This window comes from Pongo pygmaeus, chromosome 7, assembly GCF_028885625.2.
Source record: "Pongo pygmaeus isolate AG05252 chromosome 7, NHGRI_mPonPyg2-v2.0_pri, whole genome shotgun sequence".
Taxonomy (NCBI): domain Eukaryota; kingdom Metazoa; phylum Chordata; class Mammalia; order Primates; family Hominidae; genus Pongo; species Pongo pygmaeus.
The window spans coordinates 6,939,150-6,951,866 of record NC_072380.2 but is presented as its reverse complement, the minus strand read 5'-3'; the positions used below and the strand labels follow the sequence as shown (position 1 = coordinate 6,951,866).

Sequence of the window (12,717 nt, the reverse complement as noted above, 5' to 3'; positions counted from 1 at the left end):
AAATAACTTCTCTGTTCAAGCCATGGCTCCTCTTATCTGGAGGGTCATTCATAGAATGCCCCCACAACTTCCAAGAATGACAGAGAAACTACAGTTTGCAAAGAAAGGGACAGTGATCCTAGTAGGATTATTCCCCATTCTTGACCAAAACAATCTGATGGGCCAAGACACAGCTGTGACCACCAACACCAACCACCCACAATGCCCAGAGCTCAGGAGAAGGAAGCAGGTGTTCTCCACATCTACCCCATGCAGATTCTGAGCAGGTCTCAGCCCCAGACTGAGGCTCTGCCTGTCGGAAGAGGCAGCTCAGGGGTCCAGGCACCCCACTGAGACACTTCACAGCTGGGGAACCCAATACAGGTCCCAGGGAAGACACAGTGGGTCTGTGATTGACAAAGAAATGGTCCAAGGTCTTTCCCTTGTATCGAAGGTGAAGGTGACATTTTGGGTTTCAGGATGTGAAAGGCAGACAGTCTTCCTTGGGTTCCTGTAACTGCCACTGACTTGAAGTCATGCGGTTCTTGTTGTAACTCTGCATATTGCTCCTAACCGTCCACTGAGTCGGGCTGACTCCATCACGCAATTTCTGCACTTCCCAGAAGTCCACCTGGCTTGCGCCCTAGATCCTGGGGTCTCGGCTAGAACTTCCCTTTGTCACTGAGGGCTTTGCTGATTTCTTAATTTTAAATTGCAACTAGTTCCCCCTGGCGACCTCTATCACCCTCTTCTCTTTATTTTTAACTGTAGAATTGTAAGCTATCTCACATCTGTGCATTTCATTTACTCTCTGGAACATTTGTCTCCCAACACTGGGAGGGAAGCTGCATGTTTTCCTCATCATCTTACCACAGTGCATAGATGACCACCTAATACATTGCACATGATCAATAAATTAATTTCAACTAAATTAATTAATTGTACTCAAAATTTATATTGATACAAAATTGCATTGTTTTTCCTAAATAGCTTACAAAAAAAAATACTGAAGCCTACAGAGGTAAAGCAGCCCGTGTGTCTAGTCCATGTGACAGCATTCCTTAAAAAAACTAATTAAAAAGACTAAAATATAGGAGACTATGATGGGTAAAATGTGGTTTAATGAAGCATTAGTACTTTTGGAAGAAGGAAAAGACCATTCTGTCTTGGAATGCCAAGGATAGATTTCATGGTGAATCTTAAACTGAAACATAAAGATGTTTAAACTTTCAATAGATTAAAAGAATGATTAAAGCAGAAAATTAGGTAGAGAATGTAGAATCAGGGCAAGAGCTATGCAGGAGGTCAACCTCCATTGAATTAAGAGGAGTTGCTGTTGTAACAGAGAAGGATGGAGTAGAATTCAGGTTGATGTGCTGAGAAGCATCCATCAATCCAAGGGAAAGGGCCAGACGAGGACGGAGCCTCCATGCTCCTCTGTGTGGATAAAGGCACACTGGGAGCACCACATGTGGCTTCTGCTACTGCAGTCTAGGGTGGGCAATGACAGCTGCAAACTCTAGGGACAGAGAATGCAGGGAGAGGCGTGAGGGTCTCCAAACAACCAGGGCAACTTGCTCGGCCTCAAGTGAGACCCAGAAATGTTCATTTGGATGCACTCTATGTTTACTGATGACGTACAAGACATTTTCTACCTTGAATCACTTGAGTGATAGAACAATAAAGAGTAAGTCAGATGCCTCATCCCTATAAATGTAATTACCCAAGGGGATAGCAGCCTTGTCTCTGTGGGAAGATAGGAGCCTATCTGCTAATAAATTAGCAAACACAGATTGCCCAATCACACTGCTCAACTTCCCCACCAACAACTACCAGAACTTTTCCACTAGCTTAACCCAGGGCCTACGTATTCCTGCCTTGGGCTTCAGGACAGTTGAGTTCAATGGCTCACCCTATTGCAGTGTTTTGAGTCTTATTTCAACAGTCTTCAATAAATACTTCCTTGACATTTCTTAAAAGTCTTGTGAATTTTTTTTTTAATACAAGACAGGCATTTTTTTCTTTTCTGTTTCTCTGTTTGAGAACTTGAACTCTTCTCACAAGCAGGACCAGAATGGAAGACATCAGATAACTACTTATTCTCTTTCCTAAACCTATGTATTTTTTCCCTTTGCTGCTCAAAGCCATTCAACTCACTAAGAAACTTAAGATTATGGGAAACGGTCTTTCACTGTAATGTTACCTGGCCAGTCACCCTCCCAGCCTCTCAGTGCTTTGTCCTCCTGGATGACAGTGACCCCACCCCTTCTTTGTCCCAGCCCTCCACCCCATGGCCACCCACTAGCTCCTGCCACCACCTGGAATTCCTCCATTTCTGAACATCAACTATGAAGCTCCCCATCCCTGACTCACCCGCTGTCCTTCCAGCCACTCATGTAGCCGTCCCTCCTTCCCCACTGCTCAGCATCAATAAGGCTGTTCTCCCCGGGGCTGTGCATGGGAATCACCAGGGAGCCTGATACCCAAGCTGCTCCTGGGACACCTGTCATCTGCTCTCAAGCTGCTCCAGAACACTTGTCATCTTCTCTCATCTCCTGTCCTTGTGCACAGCACCATCTTTGCCTCAGGCTCTCCGAGTTTGGTATTTTTGATCTTTTTCAAGCATCTTAGTGGAGTCTTGGAGTAAAACATTAGAAATCATGTCAAGCTGAGTCACCATTTTTTTTAAGAGGCAGGGGTCTTGCTATGTTGCCCAAGCTGGTCTCAAACTCCTGGCCTTAAGCAATTCTTCCTCCTCAGCCTCCCAAAGTGCTAGGATTACAAGCTGAGCTACCTTGCCCAGCCCTGAGTCAACATTTTCACTCCCATACCTAGGAATTCTGGCTTTAGGAAATGCTTGGTCCAAGGACTCAAAGCATGAGTTACTTTGTTTTCTTCACCTTTTTTCCCCTTTGTTTCTCTTGATCTTACTTTGGGATGTCTCCTCAGGTGACAGCCATGTCATTCGTGGTCATCTCTCTGTGCCCTTTGTAGCTAATCTCCTAGAGAAAATCCCCACTTCTTTCTCTGTTGTACCAGCCAACTCCTCAGTCCTATGGCCTCCTCTGAGTCTGTTACTGAGGGCAGAGGTTGAGACTCCACCTGGCTCCCACACCACCCCTGCTCCCAGCAGGAAGAATTTAAACAAAGAATGGGTGAGAGGTTCTTCGGTCACTCCAAACAGTCCACAATCTCGTGCTCCCACCACAATGGGCTCTTTGTGACACCTTGGGACTAAGGTGAGAGGATTCAGTCCTACTTCACCAATATTTTAGAGAAGTAGAAGTTTACACACGCAAAAATGCACAAGTCCAGCTTCTCACCAAGACTGTGAAAATGCCCTCTGTTCATCTACTGCTGTGTGAAAAGATGTCCCAAACACAGTGGATTGAAACAGCACAATCAGGTCTTCACTCATACCTTGGCAATTTGGGCCTGGCTCCTTCCACGGGCATCAGAGGAGAGGTTCTGCTGGGATCTGTGGAGCTCAGGGCTGAGACACTCGCGCACAGGTGGCAGGCAGTGCTGGCTTAGCTGGGAGCTCTCACAGGGCTGAGGGATGGGACCTTGTGATGTGCTGGGGCCAGATCAGGCCGGCTCATGAGAGAGGTGGTTTGTGTGACATTTTTTAAACTGTCCAGAGCTGGGAGGATTCTAACCACAGAAATTTACAAACACTGTAAATCAGGGTTTTGGTTTTTCCCAGAAAGCCGGCTGTTCTGTGTTCTCTAGCTCACCCTTGCAGGTGCCCTCAGTTCATCTTCCTGTGCAAGGCTGAGACTTCCTCAAAGCACGGTGTCTGGGCCCCCAAGTGACCAGCCCTCTTAGTCCATTTGAGCTGCTATTTAAAAAAAAAGACCATAAGCTGAGCTGCTTATGAACAACAGATATATTTTTCAGTGTTCTAGAGGTTGAGAAGTCCAAATCAAGGTGGCAGCAGACTTGGTGTCTGCTGAGGACCAGCTTTTTTGTTCATAGATGGCACCTCCTCACTGTGTTCTCACCTGATGGAAGGAATGAAGGAGCTCTCTGGGGTCTCTTCTATAAGGGCACTAATCCTATTCATGAGGTGCCCTCCGGACCTACTCACCTCCCCAAAGGCACCACCTGTTAATGCTATCACCTGGTGGTTTAATATTTCAATATATGAATTTCAGAGGGACAAAAATATTCAGACTGCAGCACCATCCAAGATGGTGAAAGTGAAAAATATCAGTGTCTTAGCACCTGGGCCCAGCAAACGGCACGGTGCTAAGTCAGGTGCACTCTGTTGGTGAAGATGTCACCCGATCTAGATCCAACAGGAAAGAAGTAAACCTCCCTTTCTGTGGGAGAAGAGTCCAAGAATTGGGACCACATTTTAAAACAGCCCAAGAGAGTTATTCTTTCATAGTCATTTGTAAAAATTGCCGCAGGCAACAACACCAGACACATAGACAGCTTGTGAGAGGCGGCTGGGAAAGGTGGACAAAGTGCAGGGGACTTGGAGCTCCTGCCTGTCCCAGCTGGATCTGCAGGCCCGGGAGTTGCTGTGTGGCACAGGCAGCACCAGGACCCTCCCTGCAGGGAGGTGGACAAAAGGCTAAGGGGAGGGACAGGGCAGTGTACTCTCAGGGGCTGGGAGATGGACAGTTCTCAGAGCTCACCCCCATGCAGCGCCCGCCCTACCCCACGCTAACACGCACACTGTGTTCCATGACTGCCCTTCCACACTGGGTCAAAACCATGTCCCAGGGCCCTGCCCAAGGTCCACACTCACTGTGTCTGCTGGGGTCACCAGACAGCCTCAGGGAGTGTGGGAATATCCTTGCTGCTGCTAAAGGCCTCTCTCCTCTCACACCCACACCTGCACCCCCACCCACAGCTTCCCCAGGATATTTACCCCAGCTTGAGGGTGTCAAGGCTCTTGTGGAGTGTCTGAAAGTTTAACTGCATGTGTATGAAGGAACAGTTTCAGTTGTGTCTACACTCAAAGTTGACACTGGTGGCAAGCCCAGGACACTGTGCTGGGGGCGGGGTGGGTGGGGGTGGAAGTGAAAGTGTTGCAAAGACTTTTAGATGTAACACCATTTTTTGCGTAAACCACTGAGTTCTGCCAAGGTTCTGGTGCAGCCCAGAAAGAAAGGTGAAAGGGACCACAAGATACAGACTCACTCTGTTCTAACTGGGGTTTGGCAGCCACCTGGGGGAGACAGAGGCAAGGCCCAGGTGAGACCTCAGCATAGACTGAGAACCTGCCCCGCCCTGGCTGTCGAGTCTCTACCACAGACTGAGAGGGAGGCAGGGACCGGAGCACTGCCACCCAGGAGAAAGAGCAGAGGCCCCCAGACTCAGGTCCTCAGCCCCGCAGCCAGCACAAGGGGGAACGACATCAAAACACTAGGTTAGAGACGGGGCAGGTCAGCCTTCCAGGGCCAGCATCTACCGCTGACACGGAGCCAGCAGCAGTGTATTCTGTGCCCCCTGAACTAATGTTGTAATATGTACACTTTGGGGTGCAGAAGAAAGCAACGTGTTTGCTGAACCGCACTTTACAGCGCTCCCATTTGAAGTCCCTCTTGGGTAAATTACTATTTAAGGGCAGGAGTGCCACCTGCTGTCCTTAAGGTGCTACTGCAGTGCTGCGCGCCCAATTCTCTATAAGGGCAGGTTCTTTACTGGAAGATAGTGTGGGCTCTGCTAGGTCAGCGTCTGATGTGTGAGGACATCTCAGTGTGGAGGCATGCTGGAGCCACTGAGGAGAAGAGAGACAGCCCTTGGCCTAAGTCAACTTCATCTCGGTGGCATCTCCAAGATGCTCGGTTCTTATTAGGGCTTCCATATGGGAGTGGGGTGGGGTTAACTCAAGAAAGGCAGTTAGCAGAGATGAGGTCCTGGTGACTGTGGGTCATGGTAGGGAGGTTACTTCTCTTGCAGGAGCCTGATGGCTAAACAAGGGGGAGATATACCTGCCTCGATTTTTTGCATGATCATTGAAAGCTGGATCCTAGAGTAATGTGCTCTTCAAAATAGAGATTGTGCTTCAGTATTTGCATGTATGTGACTCTAGGAGCAGGAAGGTAAGTAGAGAGAGGCAAAGGAACTACGTGAAGTTCCCTTGTCCCTGACACCCTTCGATGTTCTACTGATCTAGAAGTTCTGTTTACTTCCAGGCGTTCCGACCATTGGCGTGGTGCCTGTGGTGACTTCACAAGCTGCGATATGGATCCTGATAAGCCTTCCTGCACCCCATCTGTCTAAATATTTACCAATGCCCATGGGGATTGGTCTGCGTTATCTTCTATTTCAATTAAAATAGGCTGGGAACACTTCTTAGTTTCCAAAGACAGAACATACAATTCCAAAATGCTCCTTTAAGTCAAGACAAATTAGATCACTTATTTACAGAAGTATCTTGTCCTCTTAGCTAGATCAGGGTATCTGAGTAACAGCTCTAGGGTAGGATTTCCAGGTGATACAGTAATTATTGCCTTTCCCATGAACTACTGGGGAAAGAGGCATAGACAGCTACAACTCACAATGGACAATTACAGTTTGGGTTGAAGAGGGAAAGTTTAATTAGAAATTTAGATCTTAGCTAAATGGTCATCTCCTACTGGGTAAATGAAGGCAAAATTCAAATAAACACAAAACAAACGCATTTTTTAAATGCCCAAAGATTCCCTAACAAAACTGAAACAAAAATCACGAAAACAATTCCATTTACAATAGCATCAAGAAATAAAACACCTAGGAAGAAAGAAGCTGGTGAAGAATCTACACACTGGAAATGAAAAAAAAAAATAGTGAAAGAAATTAAAGAAAGTAAAAGTAAATGGAGATATCCTGGGCTGAAAATTGGAAGAATTAAGATTGTTAAAATGTCTATCCCAAACAAAACAATATACAGATTCAGCATGATTCCTATCAAAATCCCCATGGCATTCTTCACAGAAATAAAAAAAAAATCCTAAAATTTATATGAAATGGTGAAAGAACCCAAATAGACAAAACAATTCTGAGAAAAAAAACAAAGTTGAAGACATCACAATTCCTGGTTTTAAATTATATTACAAAGCTATGGTAATCAAAACAATATGGTATTGGCATAAAACCAGACACATACCAGTGAAATAAAATTGAGAGTCCAGACATAAGTCCAAACACATATGGTCAAGTAACTTTTGACAAGTGCATCAAGAAGACACAATGGGGACAGGAGAGTCTCTTCAATAAATGGTGGTGGGAATACAATTTCCACATGCAAAACAATAAAACTGGACCCTTCTCTTTTGCCATATACAAAACTTAACTCAAAATGGATAAAACACCTGAATAGAAGAACAGAAACAAGAAACTATGAAAATAATGGTAGAGTTCTATATGTTTTGAGCTACAAAGTATTCAAATTACAGCATTAGGGGGAAAAAACAAAGTGCAAACCAACATATTTAATTTTTAAGTGGAGATTTCCTGGAGCAGAGCTGCAGGGCTGGGGCAAAGATGGAGGCTCATTACCCCTTTTACCCTTTGAATGGTCCTTGTGGGTGATTTAACATTTTCTAAAATAAAAAATAAAATAAAATTTCGGAGGGGGATTGTGGGCATGTCAGTTGTTTCAATATTTCTCAAAGTGGAGAGAAATACCTAGTACATATTTTACTTGATACACTCAGATCACATGGGTTTCTTGAAATAAATCTTTTGGCTTTAGTTTTACTAACTCTTTACGTAGTATCCCACTGAGTTCTTTTCCCTTATAGGCTGATAAAGTCATTATCTTCTCCACACTGTGCCTCACAAGAGCCTACTCACCCCATAATCTCAAAGCCTCCTTCATGAGGGCAGAAATGCCGCCTGAATCCTGCAATGAATTAACTCTCTACTCTAGTGCGATCCAGCTCTGGCCTCAAGGTCTAGACCTCCAGAGAGTGGCCAATCCCACCTTCAGAAAATAAGAGGTATTTGATTCCTGAACTTATTCAATGAAAGCACTGTTTTTTTCTATTTTGAATATTAAGAAGTAAATATTCCAGCAGATGGAAAACAGGAAAATGTACACTGTTCTTATCATCACTATCAGCTGGGACCAGAACAGACACTCAATAAACAGCCTCACACTACAATGAACCTTGGAGAACAAAGGAGCATCAAAGGGACCTGGAGGGCAAGGGTAGCTCTTCTGCTCCCCAATCACATGCACACCCCATCTCATCACAACATCTGTCCCTGAGCCTTCTCCCAGCAGACCTATAAATCCAGGCTGGCTCCTCACTCTCCACACATCTGCTCCTGCTCTCTCTCCTCCAGTGACCTTAGCCATGAGAACCCTCACCCTCCTCACTGCTGTTCTCCTCATGGCCCTCCAGGCCAAGGCTGAGCCACTCCAAGCCAAGGATGAGCCACTCCAGGCAAGAGCTTATGAGGCTGATGCCCAGGAGCAGCGTGGGACAGATGACCAGGACTTTTCCATCTCCTTTGCAGGGGATGCAAGCTCAAGTCTTAGAGCTTTGGGTAAGAGACACCAGCATTGCAGAGCTAGGAGTGCAGAGAGGAAAACCAAGCACCTCTAGAATTAGATCCAACAGCTGGCTCTTTCTCTTAGGTGATCACCTCCCCAGGCCTCAATTACTTTATGTTTGTACTGAAAAGGAAGAATCAGTGATATTCAAGGCATGACTTCTCTAAAGATTTTTTAATTCTATGATAAGTCTATGAAATTTTCTAATTTTTTGCTTTGTAGAAATGGATTGAGGAGTCTCTACTTCAAGGAAGAGAGCCTAATTTTAAAGGAATGTTTTGTTTTGCTTTGCTTTGTTTTGTTTTGTTTGATGGAGTCTCGCTCTGTCACCCAGGCTGCAGTGCAGTGGTACTATCTCAGCTCACTGCAACCTCCACCTCCTGGGTTCAAGCAATTCTCTGCCTCAGCCTCCCAAGTCACTAGTATTACAGGCACCAGCCACCAAGCCTGGCTAAATTTTGTATTTTTTTTTTTTTTTTTTATTAGAGACAGGGTTTCACCATCTTGGCCAGGCTAGTCTTGAACTCCTGACCTTGTAATACACCCACCTTGGCCTCCCAAAGTGCTGGGATTACAGGCGTAAGCCACCACATCCAGCTGCTAAAGGAATGTTTTTTAATCTGACTTTTATAGGAACGTTGGAAACTGGAGATAGTCATATGGGTGCGTTCAGATATGTGTGTGACAAGGCAGGAGCAGATAAGTGCAGCATATCAGAATGGGTCTCTAATCCTGTGTGTGACCAACACTGTTCTGCGTATTTATTCCTATTGATGGTGTGATCATGCTATTGGCTGTAATGCAGCCAGCATTACATGTCAGCAAGCATGCAACTTCCTGAAGATTCTCTTTACTGTCTGCTGCTGACCCTGGTGCTCAATTTCTGATGCTCTCTCTCTCTGTCCCCAGGCTCAACAAGGAGTTTCACTTGCCATTGCAGAAGGTCCTGTTATTCAACAGAATATTCCTATGGGACCTGCACTGTCATGGGTATTAACCACAGATTCTGCTGCCTCTGAGGGATGAGAACAGACAGAACTGTATTCATAATTTGCTTTATGACCTAGAAGGAAACTGTTGTGTGTCCTATACTTTGTCGTCAACTTTGTTTCCTAATCTCAAATAAAGTCCTTTCAGCAAGTTCTTTTGTGTTTGTGCTTTTCTGGTGTTTGATAATTCAGGATTCTTCAGATGCAAAAACAAAAACCCAAGTTGTATCTCAAAACACTAGCTCTTCAAAAGAGTTTTCTGTGTAGACCAGAGAAATGGTAGAGAGGATGTTGGGAGAAGAGAGGATTTGGGTTTTTTGTTTTTTGTTTTTTGCTTTCTGAGATGGAGTCTGGCTTTACTGCCCAGGCTGCAGTGCAGTGGCACGATCTTGGCTCACTGAAACCTCTACCTCCTGGGTTCAAGTAATTCTCCTGCCTCAGCCTCCCAAGTAGCTGGGATTATAGGTATGCACCACCATGCCAAGTAATTTTTGTGTTTTTAGTAGAGACAGGGTTTCACTATGTTGACCAGGCTGGTCTCGAACTCTTGACCTCAAGTGATCCGTGCACCTCGGCCTCCCAAAGTGCTGGGATTACAGGCATGAGCCACCGCACCTGGCCTTAAGCACTCTGTTTTAATGTTAATGCTGGCCAGCTGGACCTGAATTCCAACAGGAGGAGGGTATAATGAGGCATTCCTGATCCCCCCGTCCCATCATGGCCTGAACTAGTGTTTCAGGTTAACATTGGAATGCCTTGGGCTGAGAGGAGGGGTCCATTCAGTTGGTTGGAGGGGTTAGAATTTTATTTTTGGTTTGCATGGGATACAAATACAGGAGGAAGGAACGTGGGGTCCTGGCCCTTCTGACTCTGGCCAGAATCTTGCCAACCCTATGTCCCACTAGGGTGAGCCCACAGCCATAGCGAGTCATCCTACACCACCCACTCTGCTTCCTCATGCACACCACATGTCCACAAGAACACAGGCCCTCTCTCTTTGCCTTGTCCCTTGTCACCATGTCCAGAGACAAGAGGGTGACAACAGATAGTCCTGGGTAGAACAACAACCCTGACATTCATCCAGAGGTCTGGCCAGACTCCCAGTTCTCCTGCCCTTCTGTTGGGTCGAGAGGCCATGTTAAAGTGGCCTATTTTCCAGTTCTCTAAAATGCAGAGAGAAGACGTGGAGGGAATGGTTCTCCAAGGCAGTTCTGAACGAGGAGAAACATGGAGTCACAAAACCCATTTCCAAGCCCGACTTTGCCCCTTTCTACCTGAATGGACTTGACAAACCCAGCACGAAAATGGAGGCTTCATTTCCTCCTCCATAACCTTGTGGCAGCTGCCTCAAAACCTGACTATGGTACCTAACAGGATTCTTGATAAAGACGGTCAGAGACTTAGACATCAAAGGTGGGGAATAAATAACACAGTCAGGTAGCAAGGGTGGGGGAGTTACCTAGCAAGTGGGGGGGTGGCCTAGCAAGTGGGGTTGACACCTAGCAAGTGGGGGGTGACCCAGTAAGTGAGGGGGTGACCTAGCAAGTGGGGGTGACCTACTAAGTTGGGGGTAACCTAGCAAGTGGGGGTGACCTAGTAAGTGGGGGTGACCTAGCAAGTGGGGGGTGACTTGACCTAGTAAGGGGGGGTGACCTAGCAAGTGGGGGGTGACTTAGTAAGTGAGGGGGTAACCTAGCAAGTGGGGGGTGACCTAGTAAGTGGGGGTGACCTAGTGAGTGAGGGGGTGACCTAGCAAGTGGGGGGTGACCTAGCAAGTGTGGGGTGACCTAGTAAGTGAGGGGTGACCTAGTGAGTGAGGGGGTGACCTAGCAAGTGGGGGGTGACTTAGCAAGTGGGGGGGTGGCCTAGCAAGTGGGGGTGACCTAGTGAGTGAGGGGGTAACCTAGCAAGTGGGGGGTGACCTAGTAAGTGGGGGGTGACCTAGTAAGTGGGGGGTGACCTAGTGAGTGAGGGGGTGACCTAGCAAGTGGGGGGTGACCTAGCAAGTGGGGGGTGGCCTAGCAAGCGGGGATGACCTAGTGAGTGAGGGGGTGACCTAGAAAGTGAGGGGGTAACTTAGCTAGTGGGGGGAGTAACCTAGCAAGTGGGGGGTTGAACTGGCAAGTGGAGAGGTGACCTAGCAAGTGGGGGGTGGCCTAGCAAGTGGGGGTGACCTAGAAAGTCGAGGGGTGACCTAGCAGGATTCTTTGCTAAGATGGGGCTGGGCAGACCAAAGACAGACAGGACCAAGGTCCAGGCCTAGTTGAAAAGATGGCTCAGAGGAGCCTGGCTAAAGTTTGGTCAAGGGGAGAGTCTTGGTCAGCGTTCCTGACCTGAGACCCAGATGATGAAAGGGCTCAACTCATGCAGATCGCAGGGGCAGAATTCCAGAGAGGGAGGCAGGGGAGCAAATGCAAAGGCCCTGAGGTGCTAAGATGGGGGTTTGTGCTCGGGGCCAGGAAGAAGGCCAGTGATTGGGGGCTGCAGGACCAGTCAGAGCTGTAGGAGGGCACAGAGCACAGCGGCCCGCGAGGGCCAGGAGGGGCTTCTCAGTGCAATGCAGTCACTGGAGGATGTTCCTTAGAAGAACAGCACGATTCCCGCCCTGTCTGCTGTGTAGGGAATGCAGTGCAGTGGATCAGGAGAGGAGGCAGAGAAGAGGAAGGTGTAGTCTGGGGCTGGATGGGAATGCTCCATGTCACAATGGGGACCGGCGTCACACAGGTGAACACATTCGCCAAAACATACTTGGCCGAACTCCCAAGATCGGTGCTTTTCACTCTGCAAATTACGCTTCAATACAAACTATAAAATATGAAACGTAAGCTTTATGAAAAAGTCCATGAGATCTAGAAAATGAAAATTAACAAATAAGTCAGAGGGAGGAGGGAGTAAAGGGTCATCCAATTCCCCTCAGAATTAAATAGCATTCTAGTGTGAACTGTGCATGTGAAATGTGTTCTTCCTTTTGTTCCACCTGGCAGGACATGCCTGCAGCAGCGGAGCAGTTCAAGTCCACAGGACCGGCTGCGGTGCTGGCTTCAGCCTTCTCAGCTGGGTGTGGCTGGAGAAGAAGGATCCCAGCTGGTGCCACTTCCTTGCTCACCGGGCGTGTGAAGACGGCCTCCGGTCACTAATGGAGCAGGTGCCTGGGGGAGGACCTGGTGTAGTTCCCTAGGTACACCCAGGAAACAGGAGTGGAGGAGAAAGTGGTGTCTTTTCTAGACTCCTCTGCCCAGAGACGCATCT

General features: G+C 47.2%; 1 protein-coding gene across 1 annotated transcript; it reads left to right on the top strand.

Moving 5' to 3' along the window:
• The first annotated feature begins 8,238 nt into the window (after positions 1–8,238).
• On the top strand, positions 8,239–9,619 carry DEFA6 (defensin alpha 6). Its single transcript, XM_054499550.1, has 2 exons — positions 8,239–8,472; positions 9,389–9,619. Exons 1-2 carry the CDS (start codon positions 8,280–8,282, stop codon positions 9,496–9,498), a joined length of 303 nt encoding a protein of 100 aa, XP_054355525.1. The 5' UTR covers positions 8,239–8,279; the 3' UTR covers positions 9,499–9,619.
• The last annotated feature ends 3,098 nt before the right edge of the window (positions 9,620–12,717 follow it).

Excerpts from the sequence above, each read along its gene's own strand:
- DEFA6 (XM_054499550.1), top strand. The coding sequence starts at position 8,280 with ATGAGAACCCTCACCCTCCTCACTGCTGTTCTCCTCATGGCCCTCCAG. Across the intron at positions 8,473-9,388 it reads CTCAAGTCTTAGAGCTTTGG|GCTCAACAAGGAGTTTCACT; the intron begins GTAAGAGACACC and ends CTCTGTCCCCAG.